We start from the raw sequence: 27,182 nt of genomic DNA on the forward strand, positions 1-27,182 counted from the left end.
AATAACGCTGAAAACTGATAAAACCCCTAAAAACTATACATTTCACACCTGAGCCTCAACTCTCGCGGCCCGGTACCAAACGACTCACGGACCGGTACTGGTCTGAGGCCCGGGGGTTGGGGACTGCTGATCTAGACTAGCCACTTTGTGGACACAGTCAGCCTTGTTCTAAACCCAGATATCTTTCCCATCTCCCACCTGCAAACAGCAGTCTGTGCCTGTCACTATCTCTGTCAGCTTGTGCTGGGATCTCTTTGAGAGATGAAGTGCTTTGTCGATCCATTCTGACATGTATGCAATGTAACCAGTGAATATGCTGCTACTTGAGTGACTCCCATCGAGGCTGCTCTTAAACCAGAGTGAAGACAGAGGTACTTTAACCAGCCTGTCCTGTCAAACCACTCTCCCTAAGTATCCAAGAAGAGCTTTGGATGGGCGTCTGTCTGCCACCTTCGATCTGTCTCAATCATCTCACTTTTATTAGCCCAATCAGATCTCTCCTCTTTTGACACATACTTTTGTCCACACAGCAGAGGAAAGCTGTCATTTCTGTCTGAGACAACAATTGAGGAAAACAGGATTCTACACAGCATTGTGCTCCCAGTGTAATTCTTTATAATATATATCTTTATAATAGCTGTATCATGGTAATATATTATATAAATTCTAACTATTAATTTTAAAGATCTTCAAAACTCTCTGCAGTAATCAATTCTCCATAAGCTCAGTATAATTAGCACAACACTTCCAATAATGAGGACATGTAATCCTAGGAGTTTTTGTAAATCCACATAAAAAACACCACCTTTTTTTCTTTAAATTAAGTGATTTTCTTTTTTCTTTTTTAGAAACACACAATTTAAACATATTTTATTGAAGATGGAAGACAAATAGAGAAGAACAGACTTCACTTCTGCGGTTACCCAGTTTCTGCAAACTCAATTTGAAATAATTGCCAATTCATCACAAACAAAAGAGGAATAGCTGCCAGCTCAAGGCTGACAGGTAAGTGAGCACCAAATAAGCCAAACTATTAACACTGCAAATGCAGCAATCACGTCCAAATGATTAAATATATCGCATAAGTCATAAAACATTGGCTAAACAATGAGAAATCATCAGTGTAATGTGTTACAGTGCATTAAGTATGTGTTTCATTGTTAATTGCCACAAAACTCCTTCGAGAACCAAGTACTCGCCTACTGTAGGCGTGTAAGACACAGAATATAAAATTCAGTATCTAAGCAAAAAATCAAGCAAAAATCAAACTTTTCATTTCTGATATGGTAGAGTAGGTTTCTGGAGACTGCCTCTCGATTGTGTGCACGAATGTGTCAGGGGTGTATAAGTAGGAGGCATGAAGTGCTGAATAGAGCAAGCTGATCAACAGACAAACCAGGATTCAAATGTGTTAGTTGTGTTGTTCCACTGATTCTTGTAGACTTTCGATGTTCAGAACGGTTTAAACTGTGCGGTGGCAGGTCTATCTACAGTGTTGGGGAGTAACGGAATACATGTACCGCCGTTACGTATTTAAAATACAAAATATGAGTAACTGTATTCCGTTACAGTTACAGTTTAAAAAGGTGGTATTTAGAATACAGTTACTTTGTTGAAATAAATGGATTACACGGCGGTATTTTCCTGTTTCATATTGTGGCGGATCAGGACTGTTTGGGTGCTCTGTGGGTTTTTGGTTTTTCTTACAGACTTACAGAACGATCTGTGACAGATTTGATTACCGTACCTTCAGTTTGGGCAGCCGTTTAATGGTCTTGAGCGGCCGCAGGACCCGGAGGACCCTCAGGGACTTGATAGTGTTGATGTCCTTGCCTTTTGTCCCTCTGTGCAGATTGAGAGTACAGTTAGTCTGGGTGATGTAGTGCAATGACACTCTAAACCCTTTCAACTCAGGCTGCATTAACAAGAACTGACTGCACTTCACCAGGTTTATATTGTAGGATGCATATATTCTGTTAGTAGAACACATGCATGTGAGTGAGGTATGTTATTCTACAGAAACATGCTTCACCAGTCTTCTCCTCTTATCGAGATACTTTTGTAATTACTCCCTTTCTTTTCCTTTTTTCTGATCTTCCCTTTGGCTGCTTTGTTTTCTTTTTATTGTTTTTTTTCTTTCATTCCTACAACTTCACGCATCTTTTAAGATGTGTGAATCTCATTATGTTCTCTTTTCTGTTCCCACATCTTCCTTCCTAGTTTTCCTTCCTTTCTCCTTAGCTCCTTTCCTTCCTATCTATTTCTCTGCCTTTCTTCCTTATTTCAGAATCAGAATATTTTATTAATCCCGAAGGAAATTATGGGTTACAGCAGGCAGCATGCTAATGGCGCATGCGCACTTACAAAGGAACCTTCTGACCAAACTTTACATAAACATCACATTGGGAAGACATGTTTCCTTTCTACCTTCCCCCTTCCTTCTTATCCTCCTGTCTTTTCATCATTCCTTCCTCTCCTTGTTTCTATATCTACTTCCTTTCTTCCTTTTATTTCATCCTTTTTGTCTTTTCATTGATGCTTCTTTTCCTTCCTACCTTTCTTCCCTTTCTCACTTATTCTTCTTCCTTGTTGTCTTTCCCTCCTCTCCCTTCTCTTAATGCCCTTCTTTCCTCCCAGTATAACTCCTTACTATGCCTCTTTTCTTCAAATCTTCTTTTCTACCTTCTTTGTCCTAACACCCCTCCTTCCTTGTTTCCCTGAAACCTGCTGCCCTTTCTTTCTTCCAAACCTCGTATCCTTCCTTTCATCGCCTTTTCTTTTCCTTCCTTCCTCCCCTTCTTCTCTCCCCCTTGTTGTAGTCCATCCCCAGCTTTCTTAATTCTTTCTTTTCCTTATTCTATCTTTCCATCTTTATTTTTTCCTTCCTTCTAACCTTATTTCCTTCTATTATCTTTTCCCATTGTCCTGATCTTGTTTCTAAAACCACTTCCTTTCTTTCCTGCCTTCCTTTCTTAATCCTTTTCCTTTTTCCTTCCTTATTGCCCTCCCTCCGCTTCTTCATTCCATCATTCAGTCATCCCTTCCCTCCACACCTTCCTGACATTCAATATTTTCTTTCTTTGAAGATTCTGACCTTCTTTTTTGTTTGTTTCTTACATGCTTCAGTGTATATTTAATGTTATAATGTATTTTCTTCCAAACCCCCTTTTAAGCCTCTTTTCATTTTCTTTCCCTTTGTTCTTGTTTTCTTTTCCTTTAATCTTTCCTTTGGTCTGTTTTTTCCATCTTCAAAATCCACAACAAAAGCTATTCACACAACAGTGAAATTACACCCTTTTCATTTCATACTTCAAGTTTTCATTGAAGGACTATGTCTGGTAGTGAATTGTTCCAGGTATTGCTTCCTTCGATGCTTCTTCCACAATACAAATTAGCATTGTTTCTGTTTAATAACACACAAAATCATACATTTTTACAGTAAATGCACAAAGAATCTGCCGCAGGTGCAGGAGGCAGTTTCTTTGCAGGAACCACTGCTGTCACTGCAGACGTTGCACGTTTTGCTCACTATTTATGGGAAGTAAGCGTGCCATCATGATAATGACATACAGTCGAGCCATCATTCACAGAGTGACACTGGCCAAGGATAGTTTGAGTGTGAAGGATTTTTAATTAATTAGTGACACGCATTGTGGGTGTCAACTCTATATCCATCATGCATATCTCCTGTTCTACCACATCCCAAAGAAGCTCTACTGGATTGTAATCTGGTGGCTGTAGAGCAGTGGTCCCCAACCTTTTTTGCGGCACGGACCGGTTTATGCCCGACAATATTTTCACGGAGGTGTCGCGGATAAATACAACAAAATAAAATTAGTACCGGTACCGAAAAAAAGAAGATTTATTCATAACACACGTGAAAAGACCAAGGAAAACCGAGTTAATGATAAAAACGATAACAAAATAACGCTGAAAACCGATAAAAACCCTGAAAACCATACATTTCACACCTGAGTCTCAACTCTCGCGGCCCGGTACCAAACGACTCACGGACCGGTACCGGTCTGAGGCCCGGGGGTTGGGGACCGCTGCTGTAGAGGACCACTTGAGTACAGTACAGTGTAATGTTCAAGAAACCAGTTGGAGATGATGTGAGTTTTGTGACATGGAGTGTTATCCTGTTGACCACTGTGCTCAAGAAGGCATGGACAATGTCAGCAAAATTACTCGGGTAGGCTGTGGTGTTTAATTGGTAAAGTGTAAAAAAAAAAAAAAAGTACCAAGAAAATATCCCCCTACACCGTTACACCACCAGCAGCCTGACGTTTGGATATATAGTCTCAGTTTCCTGAGACTATATTTACCACGGTGCGTTGTTCTGCTCATGGAGCCCATGTACTTTAAGCATCAACTTGTTCTGCATTGCTTGGTTGTAACAACTGGATATTTGTGTTACTCTTTCTTTTCTATAACCTGGTAGCAGTGTGGCCATTCTCCCCTGACCTTTGACACCAATAAGGCATTTTCGCTCAGAAAACTACTGTTCACTGGAGATTTAATCTTTTCCAGAATATTCTCTGTAAACCCTGCCTGCATGGTAAAATCCCAGTAGATAAGCATTCATTATATCTGTTGATCAGTCACTTAAATCACATTTTCCCCCCATTCTGATGCTTGGTTTGAAGTTTAGCAGGTTGTATCAATCATGTCTACACCCCTCAATGCACTGAGTCGTTGCCATGTGATTGGCTGAATAGTTACTTATTTAGAAGTTGAACAGGTGTACCTAACAAAGTGGCAGGTGAGTGCATTTTATATGAAGAGTTCTGTAAAGAACTCAAACTTTTGGAAAGTTTATTAGTTCGAGATACCCAACAGCATATCACAAGCTTTTAACATTAGCATACTAGCCTAAGATGTCCTCGACCTGCAATCGTAAAAGGCATATTTCCAAAAAATACACATTAAATTTAAAGCACAATCCTTCCCTCTTGTGTCTTCTTTTTGGGTCATTACCTGGAGGCTAGCCTCTTGGCACATTAGAATTAGTCTTGCAGCAAGAATAAAAATAAGATACAGGCAAACAAAAAGAAAATGTAGAAACAAAGCTACAAAGTTTTAACATACAGTAATGACTTCTTCAATACCTTTTCCTGGCTCATAGTGTGCTTACCTATTTTAACCACCCTAACTGTGTCTAAACCTCTCAGCAACCCTAAAACCCAACCTTAAAAGACCTTTGGAGAAGTGAGGACAGGACAAAAAGTTCCTCTACAGATTGTTCTTGCTCTAATGTTCCCAAAGTGAAAAATGGTCCTCATTAAGGTAGCTGGACAAGCACAGACACACTCGCACAGACCCAGGTCAGTATGTCAGCGCTTTACAGGGTCTCATTAAAAAGAAAGGATTGTTATTAGGTACTAGGGGACTCAGAGAAACCCACCAGAATAATGAACATGGCTATTTTTTTAATATGTGGTGACTGGCGAGGGAAGGACAGAACTGAAACCGGAGAGAAGCATGGTTCCAAAAAGTTCTGGCCCCAGGGGGCCTTTCAAATTCTCAATAAAAAAATCTAACAAAACGGCATGCGGCTCTCATGCTTGTATAACTTGGATACTCTGGCATGCAATTTGCGAAGTCAATGCCAGTCCTGCTTTTTAAGGACCTCAACACATTGAGATGGCAAGAACAGTCTCCCAATAGCTTTCAGAAGCGCACGGGCGGGGAGTTTGTGTTTTCATGTCGATGCAGCACACATCAGTGGTGATTGCAACGTATTCAGCAGCCACACATGAGGTCATCTGGAGTAGCTTAACTTCTGTAGCTGCTGCTCGCTCATGAAAGAGAAGATTTCCTGTTCAGACTCGTAACATCTGACGTCTAAAGCTGCATCAGCAAAATCGGATGCGCAAAGTTCCTGCTATCTGTTTCAAAATTTACAGAGGATTCAAAGTTCTTGAGGAATTTTGTAAAATGTATGTTTGGCTTATTATTTCCCATTTTAATGGTAATGGTGAAGGTTTTCTTTGACTATTAGCAAAAGCTGAAAATGCAGGTCAAAATCACATTTTAAAAAATATCTCCAACACAATCCGTATCGTAGGTCAGCCTTTCTAGTGTTCATTTAGAGCCTCTAGTGCATAGCAGCAGCTGGTTTGCATATTTTCTCCATTTTCCTCTTTGATTTCTACTAATGGGAGTATTTTCAAATCTACAACATTGCAAGAGGACACTGTTAACACACTCTTCACCCAGTGTAGCCCGATCCGCTACTTCCATTTATTCAGAAACATTTTTAAAAGGTTAAAAATATGGCATACTCTAAAATTCTGTCTTTTTCAAAAACAAATATTAACAAAGCAAAAACTCTCTTTTAACAGAGAAAAACAGATGTCTATTGTGATTTTCCTTACAAACACGACAGGCTGTGAGGAACAAATTAAAAAAATTATTTAAGGTGAATTCATGAGAGAAGCTATAATCCTTTATTGGCTGCCCTCTAATTCCATAGGCATAAAGAAGAAGAGATGAAGGTGGAGGTTGGTAATCTCTTGGACATTTAACTGATTAAATTGACTTTAGTCACGATTAAAAGAGAAAACTGAGAGGATAGGTAAGGACTTAGGCTTTGATACAACTGATAACCTGAGTTTCAGATTCCTGCAGCCCAAATCCCCGTCTGTGTGTTGATTAACTTCTGAAAGCTATGAGGGAGAGCTCCCAATATTTCCTTTTTGTCTTGATGTCCCAATACTGGGACAGGAGAAAAGGTTTATAAAAGGGAGGGAAAGCGAGGAGGGAAGGGAGTCACATCCCAAGCACTTTGGGATGAAGGGCGACAACGTAAACCTCGGAGGCTGATAAGAGGAATGTTCTGTGTTTCACAGGAGGAGGGCAAAAGGGTACGAGGGGTTAAAACGAAAAAAAGTAGATACTGACAATTCCCACCTTGCCACGCTTTGTTGCGATCTGATGGGGAAAAGAAATGATAAGCATATGCACGCAGACAATACACAAAGACAGACAGCAGCATGTAAAGCAAGACAAAGCAAAATAAACACTTTACACAGATATCACCCAGGCGTGAAGATATAGTGACAATTTTGGTGGTTCAAACTTCAAAACACATCAAAAGAAAGCAAAGATAAGAGACAAAAAAGTGACTTTTAAGTAAATTTAAAGTAAACACCCTTTTAAAGCAAGATAAGCTGGATAAAATATTTGGAAGAAATAGTGTTTGTGGATACTGAATATGAGGGAAAATCAAACTGATGACATGAAGATGATTATAATGTCATGACTGACTACATATACTCTGGAGCTAAGAAATGTGGTCCTACAGTAATTCTGTTACATTGCAGTGTTTTAGTATGCTGAAGATCATGGGTATGGAGCCAAGACACCAATGCAGCTATACTCTGATCATGTGGTGCATTACTACTGCTGCGGAAAATATTTTAGAAAATTAGTATAAAATGCAACATAATAATAAAGGTAATAATGTTACAGAGTGTTATACTGATATTTGCATTTAACCATTTCTGAAGCAAATAAAAACATTTTGTAAATATGTGTCTTTGAGTTTTACATTTTCAACAACTGAGATAATCCATCCACAATAGGTTAGTCATTCATATACTGCTGCATGGGCTGGGCTGTAGTTACATCCCAAGGTTTTAAAAACTGAGCTTAAATAAATGATTAGCGGTAATAAAAGCCGAGGGAGGTCAACAGTGATCACTGACTGTTTTAGGAGCTTTTTGAGATCAAATAGAAGAAAATACAAAACATTAAACATGTTAACAACACAAAAGCCATATTAAACGCAGACTACTTTAGGCCCGGAAGTAGGATTCGTAACGTCATCACTTAACGACCGGATTGAGAGCTTAATCTCATCAAGAAAATGCTCATTAAGGTCACAGATCACGCAAGGAATACATGCATTTTCTCATAACCTTCAATATAGCTGCACTTATTTTTGGAACCAAAGGAGTCGCCACCTGCTGGCCATTAGATATAATGTTCGGTGCCTAATTTTCCTAAAGTTGCTACAGGTCAGGTTTTATACTATGGACACATAAAGACCTCGAGTCTGTCTTCTTCACTGATGGCTGCTTCTTTATGACAAAACACAGCTTTTTAAGTGAGATTAAAAATCATTTTCAAACTATAAATTTCCATGAAAACAGACAAATTGGTGTGAATTAACAATTTTGAATTGGATTGGTCAATGAGTTATCACAGTTTTTAAATAAATTTTGACCTTTCAGTTGAAACACAATATTAATATATAAAATCCTTTTATATCTAGACATTAATCCTAAAGTAAGCGCCTTCAAAAACACAAAGCAGTAACTGTGTTGGATGTTTCAAAACAGACAGTTTGGGTAACAGGTTTACAACTTGCCTTCCTTTTTCCTGTGTTTAGATTAAGTATGAAAATAAGATCTAAATAAAAATAAAATGTAGGTTGTCAGGTATCACATCTATCAATTAGACCTGGTGCTGTGAATGGAGCCTCTTACATGGTTGATTGGTGGTGAATGAGAGTTGATTACAGAGCTGACGGGAGAAACAAAATGCCAGACAGGAAGTGAAAGCTGAATGGAGGGATGAAGGGGTTCAATTTGATAACTCCTGAATATCATTAACTGTGCATTATTGGTAAGAAAATCCTTCATCTATTATTCACTCTGTTTAATAGTTTTTATTTAGCTCTTTTATTTATTTGCGTCGTTATTATAAGCAGCATCATTCAGTTTCTTTGTGTTCATAATGACCTGAATCACGCTATGAAAGCTCAAACGTCTGATATGTTTTTGAAGCAGTGTTTTGTTCAATCTCAGCACTGGTCCACTGTGCACTGTGTACATTGTAGCTTCTAACACACATAAAATATGTCCAATAAATGGAAAACGGGTAATTGCTCTTATGTAACTCGAATACAGATGTAACACAACATAGTTACATAACACAAACAGAGGAAATGCAATGTCTTTAATCGTGACTGTGGTGGCGATGATAAAAATAGAAAGTAACAAAATATGACATTTGTGCAAAACATTTAGCTGTGAGAAGACAAAAAACAACACCTTGCTGAAAATACCACGAGCTAAGGTGGAGAAAAAGTGATTCAAACGGGCAGATATGCACATGAATAAACAGACAGACTGACAGAAAGAGCAGGCATTACCCCATAAGGCTCCTGAAAGCAATCCAAGCCAGAAAACAAAGAAGAAAGAGAAAAAGTGACAGAGAGAATACAGAGAAAGAGTCAGCAACAGATAAAAGACAGAGACAAGCATCAACCTAGTGCTGGCAAAAGACAAAAAAAGGGAAAAAGAGAAATCAGAGACAGAAAGCGTTACAAAGAAAAACACACGTGACAAGCAACTGTGGAGAGTTTCAGTCAGTGTGTGAAATAGTGGCAAAAAAACCCTGAAAACATTGTTCAAAACAAAATGTGTGATCACCAGCTTTCTCAAGAGACCCAGAACTCCTCTGGCTTTGGAAAACATTTATTTACATGATTTCCAAACCAGTTGTATACTGAGATATACTGAAATACAGGTAACAAGAATAAGTCTACTGATACCAGTAAGAATGCTCACCAATAAGGAGTCAATTCCACTCAGATTACAGTGCAAGTGGGGATTTAATTTTGACTTACACCACAGTATCTAAGGGCAGGTTATACAATAAAAAAATGCAATGAAAAAAATCTGGCGCCTTTCCAGAGTTTCTTCTTTTACCTAAATGTTTGTATTAAATAAAAATAACCCAAGTAAATGCAAAATTTAGTTTTTACATTACTATTATTTCATTGATTAAGGGGGGGAAAGCTATGCAAACCTAACTGGCTCTATGTGAAAAAAAAGTGTCCCGCTTGCTAAATCATGAATCTTTCTGTGATTAACCACATCACATCGTGGCACAGCTGAAAGAAACAGCTGAGAAACAAAGTCATTGACATCTATAACTCTGGAATGGGTCACAAAGCCATTTCTAAGGCTTTAGAGCTCCAGCGAATCACGCTGAGACCCATTATCCACAAATGGAGAAAACTTATAATAGTGCTGAACCTTCAGGAGTGACCAGCCTATCAAAAGTACTTCAAGAGTGCATTGATGACTTATCAAGGAGGCCACAAAACAACCCAGAACAACATCTAAAGAACCGCAGGACTCGCGTCAGTTAAGGTCAGAGTTCATCATTTAAAAATAAGATAGATACTGGGAAAAACCCATGGGAGTGTTCAAGGAGAAAACCACTGCTAGCCAACAAGAACACAAAAGCTCATTTCACATTTGACAGAAAACATCTTGATGGTGTCCAAGACTTTTGACAAAATATTCTGTGGACTGACGAGACAAGCGTTGTAACTCAAGTTAACTTAGGATATTCAGTGAGTCCACATCTGAACGGCTCAAAAAAAATCCAGACAAGAAAAGGAGGTTTTGGAGTGGACTAATCAAAGTCTGGACTTCAATCAAATTGATGTGCTTTGGCATGACATTAAACAGGCCGTTTATGCTCGAAAACCCTCCAAAGTGGCTGAATCAAAACAATTCAGCAAAGAAGAGTGAGCCAAAATTCCTCCACAGCAAATGAAAAACTCATTGCCATGTAAACACTTGATTTCAGGTTACTTTTTCACATAGGGCCAGGTAGGTTTGGATAACTTTCCCATTCATAAATCAAATCATCATCTGAAAAAACAGAAAAATGAATTTTGTAATTACGTGGGGTTATTCGCAATTAAAATTTATTTGATTATCTGAAACATGTACAAATGTGCAAAAATTAGGAAATCAGGAAGGGGGCAAATACTTTCTCACAACACTGTAAACAGTGTGGTTCTTATAACCATGCCATTGACTGTATATAAAAAATGGACAAAACATGGCCACCATGTTATCACCTAATGGTTTACGCCATTGTTTTGAAGCCTAAACATGAGCATTCTAGTGAATTGTCTATGACAAGGTGGTAATGGCCTTCTTTATCATCAATCCGACCATATATTTAAAATAAATACCTGACAATATTAAATAAGACGTAAAACTAGCAAATGACATAAACATTTTACAGAATGTATAGAAAAGATGTGTGTAAACATTGTTACCTTCCCTAAACTCATTCATATATAACTCATGCACAATGTAAATAAGTTGATGCAGTGTTTTATATACAGTCTATGATCCATACTATGTTCGAACTTCTACTCCACTAAAAAGAAAACGAATATTCAAAAAGCAGATTCTGTATAAGGCATTAAATCCAAAGTACCAACTAGATGGCAGCTAGAGCCTGACAGTCATGGGAAAATCCTGTCCTTCTGTCTCCACCTGAGCCTTAAACCTATCAGCCAAATTGTGCATGACCTATTAGCCAACTAGCAGGGAGGGGCTGTGAAGACTTTATGTAACATAATCATGGCAGCAAAATAACCGCTGGGCAACACAAAAGTCTTGGAATTCATGGGAAAACAATAAGACGAGCACATTAAAATTCATAATGCTCGTCCACTGGATAGTTGAGAGGAGGCAACAAAACAAACCATTTGGCGTTTTAATGATGATGGTTTCCACATCTTGTTATGTGGTTGGTGTACATTATATTCAAGCACTGCTGGGATGATAAAATAATGAACAGAAAAAAATTCAAGGGAAAGTTGACTCACGAGCAGGCAAAGGCCACCAGAGCTCCGCTGACCACGATGAAGTCCAGAATATTCCACAGGTCACGGAAATAAGAGCCAGGGTGGAGAAGCAGTCCCAGGTCAATCATCTGGAGTCGCAGAGAGTGATGGAATTACAGAATTAAATTAGACACATTAGGATGGAGTGTTATCTCCACGTAAAACCACAAAGCCAATTAGTGATGTCAGTGACATGCTATCCACAGTTTGCTGGCCTTTTCATTAAAGCTCAGATGTGGTTATAAGCAGGTCAAAAGCATAAAGTAAAAATAAATCTAACAAGCTAAATTTGGTTAAAAATGACGAAAGCTCATTATGAAACAACTCCTTATTAGATTATAAAAAAAAACCAAACTGAAACAGATTTATATGTATCTTATACTATATAAGTAAACAGTGCATATATCCAGAAAAGGACAGAATCTTCAAGCCGACAGAAAATAATGTCTGTCATGAAACTATTCCTGCTGCTTCCTAATTGGACTAATTATTATGGAGAAGTCTGTGAGCCAGTTTACATTACTAAGTGATGCAAAAACCAAATATTCTTCCTTGTAGCGGGGTGTCTGGCTTCTGTTTTAGGTTCAAATCTCCAGGACTCTGACTTGGATTATTTTGGTTCTTGCAGCAGCTTAAAAAATACCACTATCAAAGTAGAGAAAGACATGCTACACGTTGTAAAAGAACAGTTAAAGGCAATAGGATGTAAGCAGCTGATTATGAGAGTGACATGCTTGCTTCTGAATATGCTTTTTTTTTGATGATGCATGTATCAAATAGTTTTCTGTATATTAGCGATCAAGGCATCTATCATCATATATCATCACCAATGCAATATTTTTGGAGAAAGTGTCAATGTAGTTTTATTACTTTGTGATTGTGTTTTTAGCTTTGTTGAGTGTTGATCAAGGCAATCTTTACATTTAGCTCACCACAGATGTTGTAGACGTTTGACCAAAATCTTGCACAGCAGGTTTTCATAGCTCATGCGGCTCAAATGAAAATGTACCTTGATTTTTCCATCCTTCTCACCTTAATCACCATCTCAAAGGTGAAGACTCCAGTGAAGACATAATCCAGGTACTTGAGAACCTACAAAAAGTTAAGCAATAAGGAAATATCCTTTAAAATGACTCACTAACAGACCCAGTGACAGATGTTTTCAGTCTTTGAAAGGGTGTGTGTATGTGTGTGTAAGAATGGACCAGATATGCACAACGTGTTCCTATGTCCTGCCAAAGATCTCAAACTCTGTCAGCTTTGCGCTGTACTGCATAGATACACATTACCTTAACACCTCACAACAGGCACACACGCTCACCAAAAAATAAATAACACACACACACACACACACACAGTTTCCCTCTGCACCCCTGACTACAATACTAACTAGCTGTGCTCGTCTGTCAAAACAAAACAAAAAAATCATCCTTATTCCCAGCATGGGCTAACATATCACACAGGGATGTAAAGAATACAAAAACAGGATAGTTACTGGATTTTTGGCTCTGAACCACTTGCGAATCAGTTATTTCACCAAGAAATGATTAAAAGTTTGTTTTTGTGCCTCCTACCACTCATTCCTCAACATGGATAAACTGTCAGATCCTGTTAGGAAGAACTTCTCAATCGGTCCAAATGAATCAGTCAGTCAGCCCAAATGAGACGTGTTTATGTGTGAATCCTCATCCGGCCTGTGCTAGCCTGCATGTTTTCATGCATATACTTGTCCATGTGTGTTTATCTGTCTGACAACAAGTGTGTTTGTTGTGTACTTCCAGATGTTTATTTATGAAGTCTTGATGTAGGCCTGACTCACATCGTTGCGCGTCGCATTGGCTTGCACGGGGTCCTCAGCTGCCAGGGCGATGCTGCTCATGGTAATGACCGTCAGGATGCACATTTCAAAGTAGCGTAGGTTGACCACATAGTGACACAGCCGTCGCACCCTGCAAGACCAACATATAAACACACGCACGCACAAACTCGAGCAAATGTACTACACGCTTAGCAGTGACAGCTCACAAGGTGCTTTCAGGTGACATCCTTCCATAACAGGCTGTGGACAAACACATATCCAAAACAATACATGAAGGTAGGGAATGAATCTGCCGCTGAACTATGCCGTTTCACAGAACTATAGAGCATCTGCGTATTTATAGCATTACTATTTATATATTTTTTTTAATTTATAGCATTAGCATTACTATGGCATCTGCATTTTATGTTATGCTTCTGACTATGATTCAATTCTTGTGTTAAATCTTAAAAGCTTAAGGCTGAAATTTTAACTAGCCATGCTTTAGCTCACTTGTCTATAAGATCTTGAGACCACTTGAGTGTCCAATGGCCTCGAATTTGAGGTGGCACCTTCCTGTTACTCAGCTAGAATTTACCCCAGGATGCACAAGAAATAATGTTCTAATTGGGTGAAGAGAAAAGGATCCAAAAAGCAGCAAATGTCCAAAGAAGAGCCTTGGAAGACCTTTGGAAAGCCTGGAAAATATTGCCCGTGACCACTTTAAAAGAAATTACAAGAAACTGCTTGGAAGCAAAATTAAAACAAATGAGGGATGGTTCAAGAACTTTTGCACAGTACTGTATATTTGCAGTTGCTGCTTTCCTCCCCAAAACAGGTCCTCACAGAGAAAATGACTCCAAATTGAAGCTACACCCAGAGCTCCACTTCTGGGAGTGACTGTTGCCTTTGTGTGTAGGTGAGGCATGAAATACCCCAAAGAGAAAGGATTTATTTAAGCATGGCAAGTGAGAATAACGGTGATTTGTTATTAACCACTAAAGAGTCAGACATAAGCAAACCACTGACTGTTTCAGTGCTTTAAAGAGGAATCTGAATGAAATCAATTAAAGCTTTTACTTCTCAATATGCTGTTTATGCTAACCCCACGCCAGTCCGCTGAGTCACCTCACAACTTACGGGTTTGTTTGGCCGAAGATGAACATTGAGCTGTAGGGAAGGATCTGCCGAGGCCCATTAGCTGCCTCGTCCTCTTCCAGATCTTTCTTCTCCTCACTGAGCTGGAGGTTGTCACAGTCGATGTTGTTCACTGATGCGCAAAAACAAATACGCTCATTTAGCTCAAAGAAGCACAGACCGTAACAAGTGAGGTATTTTCTATGGATGTTAAATGCAGGCTTTTAGTTTCTTTAGGCATTTTATAGCTGCGCTTCACAGAAATATACAACACATCATTTCACTAATTAGACATTTCTCATAAGATCGTGGTTGCAGGGTCAAGATTAAGTGTGACAGCTATGTCATGAAAAACTGTTTTTCGCACATGGAAGAATATTAACTTAGCTCACAAACAAGTACACATACTTTTACAGACACCTTGAAGAGATGCAGTATTTCTGAATAAAAAAGTTAAATTTTCTTTTTTCCTCCTTCAGATTAAAAAGGTAAAAAAAAAGTCATCCAAACACAAGTGTTATGGCATGATTTTTTCACAGCGTGTGGGCTTCATCGTCAGCTGAAATAAAACTGTGCTTTTTGACAGCTCATTTTGTATTTTAGGATATTTGGCTGCTTTTATATGTGTGATAAAAGTCTACTCACTCATTTGATTCTTTGCTAATCGCGAGATGTGGTGACTTTTGATTGAACTAACACAGTGATAACTAATATAACACAAATATGTTTAACCTCCCTATCCTTCCCCACCTCCCGTCTCAGTAACACACTATGCTCACTGGGTATGATGGTGGTTTCTCCAGGCGGGGCAGTGATGGTGACAGGAATGTGGATAGTATTGCTGTTGAGGCCAGCCTGGCTGGCCCTAGTGGAGTTCTTCTGGTTGTCAGCATCCTCTGTAGGCTGCTGAGGACTGCAGGTAAAGCTCTCCTCCTCAGCATCTGGCTCCATCTCCCTGGAGAAAAAAAAGATGGGTTTAGTGTAAAAAAACAAAACAAAAAAAACCCCAAACTTTGTTTCCTTTCCCTTTTGTACAAAGAAGCACAAGGTAGCTCTAAAAACACAAATTTCATATAGTATCAGTGTATAAAATAAGTTCAGGTGTTCATGAGCAGCTCTCATAAGGCCCCACCACAGCATTGTAATCAGGTTGAGGTCTGACTGGACTATTGCAACAACTTGATTCTTTTATTTTTTAGCCGCTCTGTTGTATGTCTGACTTCTTGTTCAGTTCAAAATACTGTACAGGTCCTGTGGCTGTAAAACAAGCCCAAATCATCACCCCTCCACCATTGTGCTTTATAGCTGTTTGTGCCGATATGCTGCGTTTGGTTTCCTCCAAATGTGGTGTTGTGCATTGTGGACAAAGACCTCCACTTTGGTGTCATCTGACATTGTTCCAGCTTTCTTGTGGTTTATTGAGATGCAGCTTTTCAAATTTAAGCCTTGTTGCCATGTTCTCTTTAGAGAGAAGAAGCTTTCTCCTGGGAACCCCAAACAATCAAAACAATCTGAGTTTAAGATATACCTCGTTTTGGGGTTTTTTTCTGCCAGGACTGCATACAGTTCTGTAAAAACGTATTATTCATATGACTGCCAGAGTCTCAAGCACAGACTGTTTTCATAGCCACTAATCTGAAGTATCAGTCTTTGTGCAGTTGATTACAGTCCAAACACGGCCAAGAAAAGCGAATACATGGAGAAAAAAATAACATGTTATTGAACAGCGTGAATAAAAGGACAAGTACAGGTGACTCACAGGTCCTCAACTGGCAGTTTTAGTAAATACAGACCATAAAAGCCACACTATGTTTTTTTTGTGTGAAAAAGGTAATAGGTCTTCTTGAATAAATCTTCAAGTTTTTGTCATTTCTTCAATAATTTCCTAGAACAAAAATACAATGATAGGGTGCATAACCCAAACTAAAACCATTTGACCCAGGTTGCAGATGTGCTAACAAGATCAATTCGCCCATGGAGTGATGATGGCTGCAAATGGGCCTCAAAGTTGGATCTACAACAAGACAGTCGAAGTGTGTCTGTGTGGGCTCTCAGTCATCCACGAGAGAAAGCAGCTGGACTCCTTTAATTTTCTTAAAGAGGTTTCACCTCTCATCCGAGAAGCTTCTTTGGTCTTCTAGAACCAAATGGTGGAGAGTCCCAGGTATTTAATCCCTAGTGGGAGTTGTCCCACACACAGGGAAAAGGTTGCTTTCTTTCCACGCTCCTTAGACGAAATTCAGAGTGGATTAATGTTTTTTTTAAGTTATGACAAGTTATGACTGAAGCTACACCTGACAGCAGAACTGTGTCTTCATATTTTTTGCTGAACTTATTTAGAAACCAATTTTGGTGGAGTTAATTATTTGACTTGATTCGAGGTCAGGCATCAAATGAGAATCACAAGTAAAGGCCATTAATGGCACATGGAGTGCTGGTAATGTCCACTCAGATAGGTTGTTGTCTAAAACTGGCTTTACAAAAAAAGAAACAGTGTTGTCATGGACATGGAATGAAGAAATGGGAAGCAGAGCGAAAATCTAATCTTACTGAGCTGCAGTTTGTAGTTGGGAGCAGTAATATATTAAATGTGCTGATGAAACCAACAATAATAAAAACTTCTGTTCAAAACACATTGCATCAGAAAATTACAATAAAAAAGCAAAAGCACTTTAGTGTTTGTTGTCTGTGTCTGTTGTTACAGACGCAATCAGAACTTCCACCTGCAAAAACTCACTTTTTTGCAACACTGACACAGATTTGTGTCATCTTTTTAACTTGACATGGAAAACAGTTATTAATTTACACATTTAGCAATAACAAAGCAAAATTTGCACTAAGGTGTGTGAGCAAAGCAATGGAAAGAAGATGAGTGAATGGGATGAAGAAGTATTATAAAAAAAAATGTATTATAAAATTTCATATTTTCTTACTTATTACTGTTTACACTTAAGATGTCAAATAATCACCAAATGTCAGAACTAACTAACAGCCAGTGAATGAGATAATCATTAGTCAATCAATAATTTATGACATATTCTGAGGTAAATACACCTAATTAAGTTATTTGGACACATTACGGCTTAAATAAAGTGTATTAGTATAGTGTGTTGGTTAAGTTGAAAGATCATTATTTTTGAAAATGAAGCATTTTATATGAACAACAAAATCTGCAGCTTTACCTGTAACCTCTGTTTCCGTTCTTGTTCCTCTTAGAGTCATCTCCACCCAGAGCTGTCTGAGCTCTGCCCGTACGAGAGCATCGGTCCTTCCTCTCTCCATTACTATCTCCTCCACCTCCCCCTCTACCCCTTTGCTCTGACTGTGCACCATTTGCCAACATCCCATTCCCCTCTTTAGGTGGACGATGTGAGTGATGGTGGTGATGCCCCTTATTATCTCCTCCTCCTCGTCCTCCTCCCTGCAGGTCATTATTTTCCTCCTCAGGGGAGCCGGTCTGGTGGTGGTGGTGCCTGTGCCCCTGCCCTCCATTGCGGTTGTGACTCATCTCCCCTCTCCTCTCTTTTGTCTGTGGACCATCAGCATTGTGATCTCTGCTCCTGCTGTGATGGGTGTGGTGCCTCCCTCCCCGGACATCTCCTTCATCTCTGCTCTCCCCGCTACTGTCGTGGTGGCGGTGATGCTTCCTGGAGTGTGTGTGAAAGCTGTCATCCTGCCGGAGATCCCCTGCCTCCTCCCACCCTCCCTCGGGGGCCCTGCTGGATTTGTCTCCATTCTTGGACTCCACCCTAAGGGGCCTGTCCAGGTGAGTCTTCATGTCGGGGTGCAGATGAAGGGCGCTGGACATCAATAGGCGGTCATCGGGGTCCAGCTCGTTGTACAGGGCCTCGCTGCTCGCTTTTATGTTATGTCTCCTAAGCTGGTTAGTCCTCTGCTCCCACACTGACATAGCCTTCGCTGAACGCTGCTGCTCTTTGCTGCAAACATCGAATAAAACCCACAGGAAAAGATCATGGAACAGCAATAAGTAATGACATACAACACGTTTAGCTCTATTTTATGAGGTGAACATTACAATCCACACTTTCATCCATAGTCACACTGTCATCTGCAAATTCTAACATTTCTCTTTAAAATGACGCTGGATAAGTGAGTTAGAAACAAGCCTATGGATGCGTCAGCACAGATGTGTGCAATGGTGAAACCTTTACTTACCATGCATGAATATGTATCTCAAAACCAACATAGAAAAATTTGACAATTTTTCTTACAGTTTTCTTTCTTACAATCTTCGTACACAATGTCTTCACACAGCATACACTCTTGCAATACTTATCGGAAAAATGTTGGCTTTAAGTCATTCGATGACACGTACATTTTTCATGTCATTTTGTTAAAGAATGTAAACAGTTATATTTAAAGGAGTTTTGTTAAATGAAATTTACCTGATATGTTTGTACCAGGTACAATTTCTTTAATGACTCATGAGTTAAATGAATAAACTTTTACTCACATTTTATTCAGAAAATAATTCTATGTCTTAATAAACATGAAGCATTATTTTTGTGTCTAAATAGGAGATCCTTATTCTTAATTTGGATATTTTGACATTTAATTCTCTTACCACTAAGTATGTCTTATATTACACTGTTAAGCTTTTAAATGTTGTGAAATTACATTATAAATCTCTGACTAATGCAGGGTTTTAAGTTTCTTTAGTCACAGACTAAAATTTTCTTCTCCAATCTAACTCACTTCTCCTTGGTATGGCTGTATAAATCTCACATGTTGTTATTAAGGCGTCATTCTCTTTTAGACTACAAGCAGGCTTTTTGTGGTATATAAGAGATTTGCACATTTTATAAAAGTATTTTATATGCTCAAAGAAAGTTTTTCCACTCAGGTGAGTGTTTGCTAAAAAGCAACGGTTTATAATAATAAATGGACACATGTACAACTATTTCAAACTTAATACAGGTACCCAGTTTATACCCGAGGTCAGATTTGAAAGTAACAACCAATAAGAGGAGATTTTTTTTTCCACTAATTTCATAAATTGAGCATTTACTTACAGATATTTATCTTACTAAAATACACAAATTGTAGTCTTTCCTTCCATGAACTCCTCCTACACGATCAGAAGCTGAGCTACAAACCCTACCACAGCTACATCTTAGACCCCTAAGTGATCTATGTTGCATATTGTGAGGTCATCATGTTGTCTAGCAACCACATAACACATAAATCACAGGTTTAGAAACCTGTATTATAATATGGGCATGTACTATTGTTATTGCATTACAAACTAGCCAACTCACTATCATTGCTGTGCACAGACCGAGCATGCTTAGTCCTTTAAACAAGAACATGCACAGTAATCTATCCCCCTGACAACTCTTAGAATCTTTTGTAAATTTGTGGAACAAGTTATATTGAGTATTGCTGCATGGTGGTGCATGTCAGAAATTAAAATAAAATGAGAGGGTCAAAACTTTGATATGCCTGTTTTTTAGCATGTACATTGGCGGAATTGTTGGGTTTGTGTTATCTTGCCAAAACTATCTTTGTAGGCGATCGTGGCTCAAAGAGTTGGCAGTTTGTCTTGTAACTGGAAGGTTGCCGGTTCAAGCCCCGGCTCGGACAGTCACGGTTGTTGTGTCCTTGGGCAAGACACTTCACCCACCGCCTACTGGTGATGGCCAGAGGGGCCGATGGCGCGATATGGCAGCCTCGCTTCTGTCAGTCTGCCCCAGGGCAGCTGTGGCTACAACTGTAGCTGCCTCCACCAGTGTGTGAATGTGAGAGTGGAATTGTAAAGCGCTTTGAGGGCCCCGAAAAGCGCTATATAAATGCAATCCATTATTATTAAAGACGTCAGTAAACTTTATTAAAATAGTAACATTGGTCATTTTAACGTTGTCATGAGGTGTGCATACGTTTCCATGTACATTAGTAGTTTCAGTGAATCCTCCCTTACAAATAAAAAAATATAAATAAATAAATATTGATACTTGCTATTTATCACAACGTCATTTGATTGAAAGTCTGGAATTTTAGATTATTGAAACCTTACAGATTGACGTACTTGTCCACACAGCGTATTAATTCTAGTATTATCAGATGTCTATATTCCAAATAAAAAGCACATATTAATGTATATTAATACATATATACATGCTAATTTATTCCTGCCTCATTGTGTGTTGCATGGTGAATTTATTTTATTTGTACAGGACATTGGGAGTCTTGCACTATAACGGTATAATCTGTAGGGATACTTTTTTAACTATTCCCACATGCAAGATAAGTTTGTTTTGTCAATTATTAGAAAGATACTACAGCTACTACTAAAACTTTTATTTTAGAAGTATTTTTCAACCATCATGTGAAACTTAAAACAGCTGTTGTAGCAGACAACATCAAAACGTTTACTGGGACTTCTTAATATGGCATGCCTCACTGACATTGCACAGGGTGACCCGAGTCATGTGCAAATGGTTCAGGCAGGAAAATCATGCGGTGGGTAATAGCAGAGTTTAGGGGAAGATGATCTGGGATAATAATTATGGGGCGAAATGGGAGCTTTTTTTATTTCTCAAAATAAAAAAATCAAACATAGAGCATCCATTTAATGTAATAATATTCCTGGTTGTCATCAATGTAATGCATATTGCTCCTGTTCACAGTATGATTTGTGAGTTTTATGGGTTTGGTCATTTATTTCCATTTTATCACCTGTACCTCAAGACACATCGAGCGGGGGAGGAGTAGACAGTATAACTCCTAAGAGACAGACAGGGAGACAGAAGACAGGACAGGACAGGTATCCACAGACAGGTGAACTACTGAAATACATGTAGGCGACTGCAGAAATGAAAGCTAGAAATGCTACAGTAACTGGTGAGATATTGTGACATAGCACATGCACACTCAAAAACACAAGAAGAGCAGTCCTTATAAGAAACCAGTGTTAACTCAAAGAGGTGCGATGGCCTTCCAGCAGCACCGTAATCAATTAAGAGAGCAGATCACCAGGAGGGAGAGCAAAAGCTGGTTGTTGTTGTGTTTTTCTTTTAGTGACAGCCTGGAGTCTACAATAACAAATAGAATGGAAATGCCAAACTGCCTGTGGTAGTAGCAAAGCAGAGAAATTAAACATTTATAGACAAATTATTCACATCACAGAGCTGAAGATCTATTACTGTAGGCACCGAAGGCTAGGCAGAGGCACAACAGTCTACAGTTTACAGTCAAAATTAAACCACAGTGGCACCGTGTGCCATCTGCTATAGTACAGTTTCGATGACTTAAAAAAGAAGAACCATAAATACATTTCACTTCACTAGCAACGAAGTTATGACAGAACACAATTTAGTTTTATGAAGGTGCAGAGGAAAGGAGAGGAAAGGAGAGGACTGGAGGAGAGAGGAGAGAACAGATTGTCCGAAAGTGGGAGGATACAAGAACATGAAGAGATGTAAAGAGGGAAAAAAACCCAATGCATTGCAGAGAAGAAAGGAGACAGAAGGGATGAAAGACTAGAAGAGAAGGCAAAGAGGAAAGGAAACAGGAGAGGAGAGGAGACCAGGAGGAGAATATTGTAACAGAGAGTGATAACTCACGGTGACTGAATGCTGCTGATGGACGACCTGCGAGAGAGTGCATCTCGATTTTGCTTTACAAAACTGTACATGCAGAACAAAAACAAAGGAAAAAAAAATGAGACACAAATCCGAAGGGGGCAGGTGGACAAAAAGACTGACATTCCACCTGCCCCCTGCCTTCTGTGTTACAGCAAAGGACTAATCTGTGCAAATACTTCAATAACACAACAGCAACGGAAAAACGTGTGACATCTTTATGACGAAAACTGAAACTGAAAACCATTCAGGAGTTTCAATCCAAAACATATGAAGAGGAAAAATGTAATCTTATATTTTACAATGAAATGTTGAATTTGAAACATATTTAGATATTTAAAATTATTTCAAATGAAGATTCTTAGATTTTGTCTTCAGTTTTGTAATGAAACCCTGAGTTTCTCTGAAACAGCACATTGAACACAGATAGTAAAAATAAAGAGTTTCTTATGAGCCCACTGACTTTTTGTGTGAGCACACTGTTCAATGCACAAACTAAACATGTCTGACAAGGCTGAAACTAATGCACAGGGCCACGTGATAACACTAAGAGCAGTGTAATGGGGAACAAGTCGGCTAGCCAGGGATTTACGGGAGTAATAATTTTCTAACTGACCTCATAGTGAGGACGACGGCAATTAAGGAGCAAGTTTTACAAATGAATAAAAAAAAATGTCATCACAAAAAGACCTATGCAGAATTTTTTAACACACAAGTGGAAACAATCACGTACGAACACAATGCAGAGACAATGCATTGTTGCTGTTTTAGTGAATAAGACAGGAAAATACAGCGAGACGTGATAATTTATAGCTACGAATAATTGATCCGTTTGGGTTCTTTTGGTTTTCTTGTGCCACTTTGAGTTTCTCCATTTTTTATCAGTGTTGCCCTGTCTCTTTCATCATGCTTCATGTCTCACTGTTTATGATTTGCATTAAGCTTACTCGCTCTTTATGAGTATCTCATGTGAAATGCTTTGGTTTTAAGTTGGGACCACATAAAAAAAAATGCAATGAACCCATAATTTGTTCACAGCAACACAGAAACAAACTGAAGTTTTAAACTTAAAAATGTAGCATTTAAAGACTGTGTGCACTGTGTATTATATTCAAACATCTCCACTTTCCTCTATCCAAAGGAGCATGTACCAGACATCCTGCTGTTTGTTCAGATGCAGCTTTGCAAACCAGAATCATGCTGCTGTGTGTTTTGTTTTTTATAGAAAGGAGCCTTTCTTTTGGCAACCCTTCCAAACAAGTCACACGTTTTCAGTTTTTTTCCAAGTTTACTGTCATTAACTTTAACATTTAATGCTAAGTGAGGCTTATAGAGTCTAAGATGTAGCTCTTGGACTTCTTTATGTTTCTCTGAGCATTGCATGGTCTGGCCATGGGTTGAATTTGCTAGGAAGACCAATTGTGTAATTTTTTTGACATTGTGTTAACACAAACCAGCAACCTGCTAAACTTTCAAGTCATTTGCATTTGAATTTTATTAGCAGTGCCCAACTTTATTTATACTTCTTACACTCTTAATTCCTAACAGTGTACTTAGTTTTCCAAAGACTGCAGAATCCTCAGAAAACTTTGAGTATCACATCAAGTATCTGCACTGATTTTTAGCTAATCATTACTCACTAACTTTAGTAGACAGAGAGAAATAACTGGGACACGATATCTAAAATACTACTGAGATTATCATCTAAAGATGCAGAATGGAGAGCTGCATCATTTGTAAGTTATAATCAAACAACAGCTTTGATTATAAAATGCCATTTTAGCAGCAGGTAGCAACATTCAAGGGCAAATAAAAAAAAAAAAATCATGAAATTTGCTAGTGGAAACTCACATGTATTACTCACTGAAGCTTCCTTAATTGCCTATAATATTAAAGAGGGTAAAGAGTAGGGTGTAATAAATAAGAAACACCACAGGGGCACTGACTTAATGGGGGTGGATGAGAAGTTCAGAACACAGACAAATCAAACAGGGTACAAATATACACACAGACATGTCAGACTGAGAGGGAAGAACCTACGAAGAGATATCATACAGTTTTATTTCCGTGTGGGACTGAACGGAGCTGCTGTCTGGGGAAAGAGAAACTTACGCAGCGATCGAAATGTTGGCTGCTGACATCGGGCTGACTTCTTTCACTTCCAAAGCTTTCTGTAGAGCAAGCTTCTTATTGGCTGCCTCCTCCTGCTCCTCTTCATCCTTCAGCCAGTGACAACCAAGACATTAATTTGTGCTTAAGAGGAATATATTACTATTGCAACAGAGCTCCATAGTTTTCTGGGCAAAATCAGATTAGGCAGTCATGACCTTTGTTTAGGGGAAAAAAAAGTCAATCAGAATTTAATTGTGTCATCTGATATTGTCGAAATTTTACCCAAGACTGATATCTGTTTTCAGCCATATATAACCCTAATACAGCCATGAAAATAGGATCACATCAAACCCAGGAAAAGCTTGCTGAAAAAGCTCACTCTGCCAGGTGTCTCAGCAACACTGAAATTTGTTCAAGGAGTAAAGGATGAATCTGTCTTTACTGTTTTTCAAAAATCAACATCTGGCAAGTGTTTTTTTTGTTTTGGGTTTTTTTTTGCTGGATTGGTTTTCCCGCCTACCTTCGTCAGCTCTTGTGCATTTGCAAGGTTATCGACGGCAATAGCCAAGAAGACATTCAGGAGGGTGTCTGAATAACAACGGCACTCAGGAGCAACAACAGTTGGACAGATTAAGTATTCATTGGCTTTTCCCACCAAACTAGTAGCAATCTGAAAAATTGATGCTGAATAGATCTGTCAGTTTACCTGACAGAGCAGGGCCTAATTTTTCACCTCAAGTTGACAAGAGTACATGACGGCTGACAGAGTAAGAACTCACTGCTAGCTGGCAAAAAATTCTCATCTTTCATCACCTTCGTTTTTTAGAGAAATCACTCCTATTTCAGCCTATATTTACGAGCTTGAAAGACTTAACTTGTAACATGAGTTGGCTGTAGCATGATCCAAAGTAAAACATCCCTGCAATAACATTTCATTTACATGTATCAATGAAATGTTTACTGTTGATAAGGTCAGCATTTACATTGCAATTAAATTTTTTCTGTAATTGATGGGCACTGCTTCTGACTGTGTGTATGCTGTGATGTCAAAAAGGATACAGTTTCCAAAGAGTGTGAGGACGATGAAGTAGATGGAGGAGAACATGCCGCCGCGAACGCCTCCTTGAGACTCGATCCCATGGTACATCACTGCGTTCCAGTCCTCGCCAGTCAGAATCTGAGGGAAACGAGAGTCAGAGCGAGGCTGGGTTGTAAAGGAGCATGCAAATCTCACAGAGCACAGAATTAAATTACTTTACAGAGTGAGGGCTTATGAGTGCAGGTTAATTGAAGGATTATCAGTGAGCTCATTAGGGCACACGGAGGTATGCAGACCCCTCATTTGCTCTAATTAAAATGACTGATAACAAACTTTATTTTTCCATAGTGTCAATATGCTCTTGTTCTCATTTGGAAAGCATGAGTGCGCACATATGTGTAATGTTTTGTTTTCTTGTTTTACCTGGAACACTGTGAGGATGGCTGCTGGGAAGGTATCAAAGTTTGTTGTTGGAGTTTCATCTTCAAAGTTAAACCTAAAAAGAATTCACAACAACATAATTACAAACTGAAAAAACAAAACAAAACCAAAACCATTAGAGCAAATGTTAAAAACGAGGTTCCAGTCAGGTCTTAATGGGCTCTACCTGCAGTTCAGGAAAGTCACTTGGATTAATGGGATAAAAAAACAGAAAGCTGTGAGGAACGATACATGTTTCAGGACATGAGAAACATGAGAGCACAAAAAAGGACAGATTCACACTGCAGTCACAACTGGATCATTTTCTTCATTTTGTTTCCCATCTGCAACACCCCCACCACACACACATTTGTACTTCTATACCTGTGAGGACATTCAATGATCATTTCCTGATCCCAACCATTAAAGGATAAATGCAATTTATAATAACATGGATATTGCTTTTGTTGTTTCATTTATCCATAAGACCTTGCTATTGAAACTGTCAACAAACTGACAGCAGATCATGAGACAGACTGGATTTAATATTCCTTATGCCATCTCCGAACTGGGGAGAGTTCAAAGCCTTACAACATTTATATATTTATATATTTGTGGCTTTTTATTTATTTATTTATTTTTTATCTTGTGTAAATATTCTCTGACTTTTGCTAGAAAGGTGACGATCACAATTACATTTTTATAAATTAATACATTTAAATAGCAAGTAATACTGACACCAGGGCTCAAAGTAATACATTACAATGATGCTGAGTGATTCTGGTGACATTTGTTAAAGTAAATTGAAAATGAACAGCTTCAGCAGAGAAAAAGTGGCATGTTCAAGGTCACAGAGCTTCATTTCCAGTAATTTTCAGCTATCATTCCAGTCAGCTATCATTTTCAATTAAAACATGAATGCATTCATTGGCAATCCAACTCTTTTACACATGTGCAGAAGCAACCTTCTGTAGGCTAGATTGGAATTTATTTGGCTAGTTTTATCCTGTCAGCCATAGCCAAGGCATAACTTCGGACAGTGCAGCCAGTGTAGGGGAATCAAGGGCCAGAAGGTAGGAGGAGGCCAGCTGAAGTAATTAATGGAAATGAAATAACATAATAAAATAACAAAAATGCATTTTAATAAATGCTCTTGCTGTAGTGTGCATGGCTCTTAACAGCAGTTTTTGTTTTGAGTTCTGTAGGCTTCTACTTCATTGTAATGATTCTCAGTAGACAAGGGTTGTATTGTTTTTATGTACTTATGTAACGGTAGAGTGTAAAATACCTTGTCCTTTTTTTTTCAACTAATTTACACTTTTACACGAGCTTTACACAAGCAAATTTTCCAGAGTTTACCAAACTTACCATTAAACATGCTACATGATGCATTGTCACCATCCTTAC

The 27,182-nt window shown here is 38.6% G+C and overlaps 1 protein-coding gene across 1 annotated transcript in view; it reads right to left on the reverse strand.

The window, feature by feature from the left end:
- The window catches only part of cacna1bb (calcium channel, voltage-dependent, N type, alpha 1B subunit, b), a 242,922-nt gene that overhangs the window by 50,894 nt on the left and 164,846 nt on the right, over positions 1 to 27,182 (reverse strand). Inside the window, exons 17-31 of the mRNA XM_040000034.1 lie at positions 25,779 to 25,851; positions 25,376 to 25,493; positions 24,837 to 24,904; positions 24,317 to 24,423; positions 22,187 to 22,249; positions 21,306 to 21,347; positions 17,786 to 18,541; positions 15,383 to 15,558; positions 14,607 to 14,736; positions 13,488 to 13,617; positions 12,701 to 12,760; positions 11,651 to 11,757; positions 9,161 to 9,172; positions 6,913 to 6,933; positions 1,748 to 1,844 (exon numbers count right to left, since the gene is read on the reverse strand). Of these exons, the coding sequence (XP_039855968.1) occupies positions 1,748 to 1,844; positions 6,913 to 6,933; positions 9,161 to 9,172; positions 11,651 to 11,757; positions 12,701 to 12,760; positions 13,488 to 13,617; positions 14,607 to 14,736; positions 15,383 to 15,558; positions 17,786 to 18,541; positions 21,306 to 21,347; positions 22,187 to 22,249; positions 24,317 to 24,423; positions 24,837 to 24,904; positions 25,376 to 25,493; positions 25,779 to 25,851 (1,960 nt within the window). The remainder of the gene's footprint in view (positions 1 to 1,747; positions 1,845 to 6,912; positions 6,934 to 9,160; positions 9,173 to 11,650; positions 11,758 to 12,700; positions 12,761 to 13,487; positions 13,618 to 14,606; positions 14,737 to 15,382; positions 15,559 to 17,785; positions 18,542 to 21,305; positions 21,348 to 22,186; positions 22,250 to 24,316; positions 24,424 to 24,836; positions 24,905 to 25,375; positions 25,494 to 25,778; positions 25,852 to 27,182) is intronic.

The sequence above is a fragment of the Simochromis diagramma genome, unplaced genomic scaffold (assembly GCF_900408965.1).
Source record: "Simochromis diagramma unplaced genomic scaffold, fSimDia1.1 OVJJ01000596.1, whole genome shotgun sequence".
In the NCBI taxonomy this organism is placed as follows: Eukaryota; Metazoa; Chordata; class Actinopteri; order Cichliformes; family Cichlidae; genus Simochromis; species Simochromis diagramma.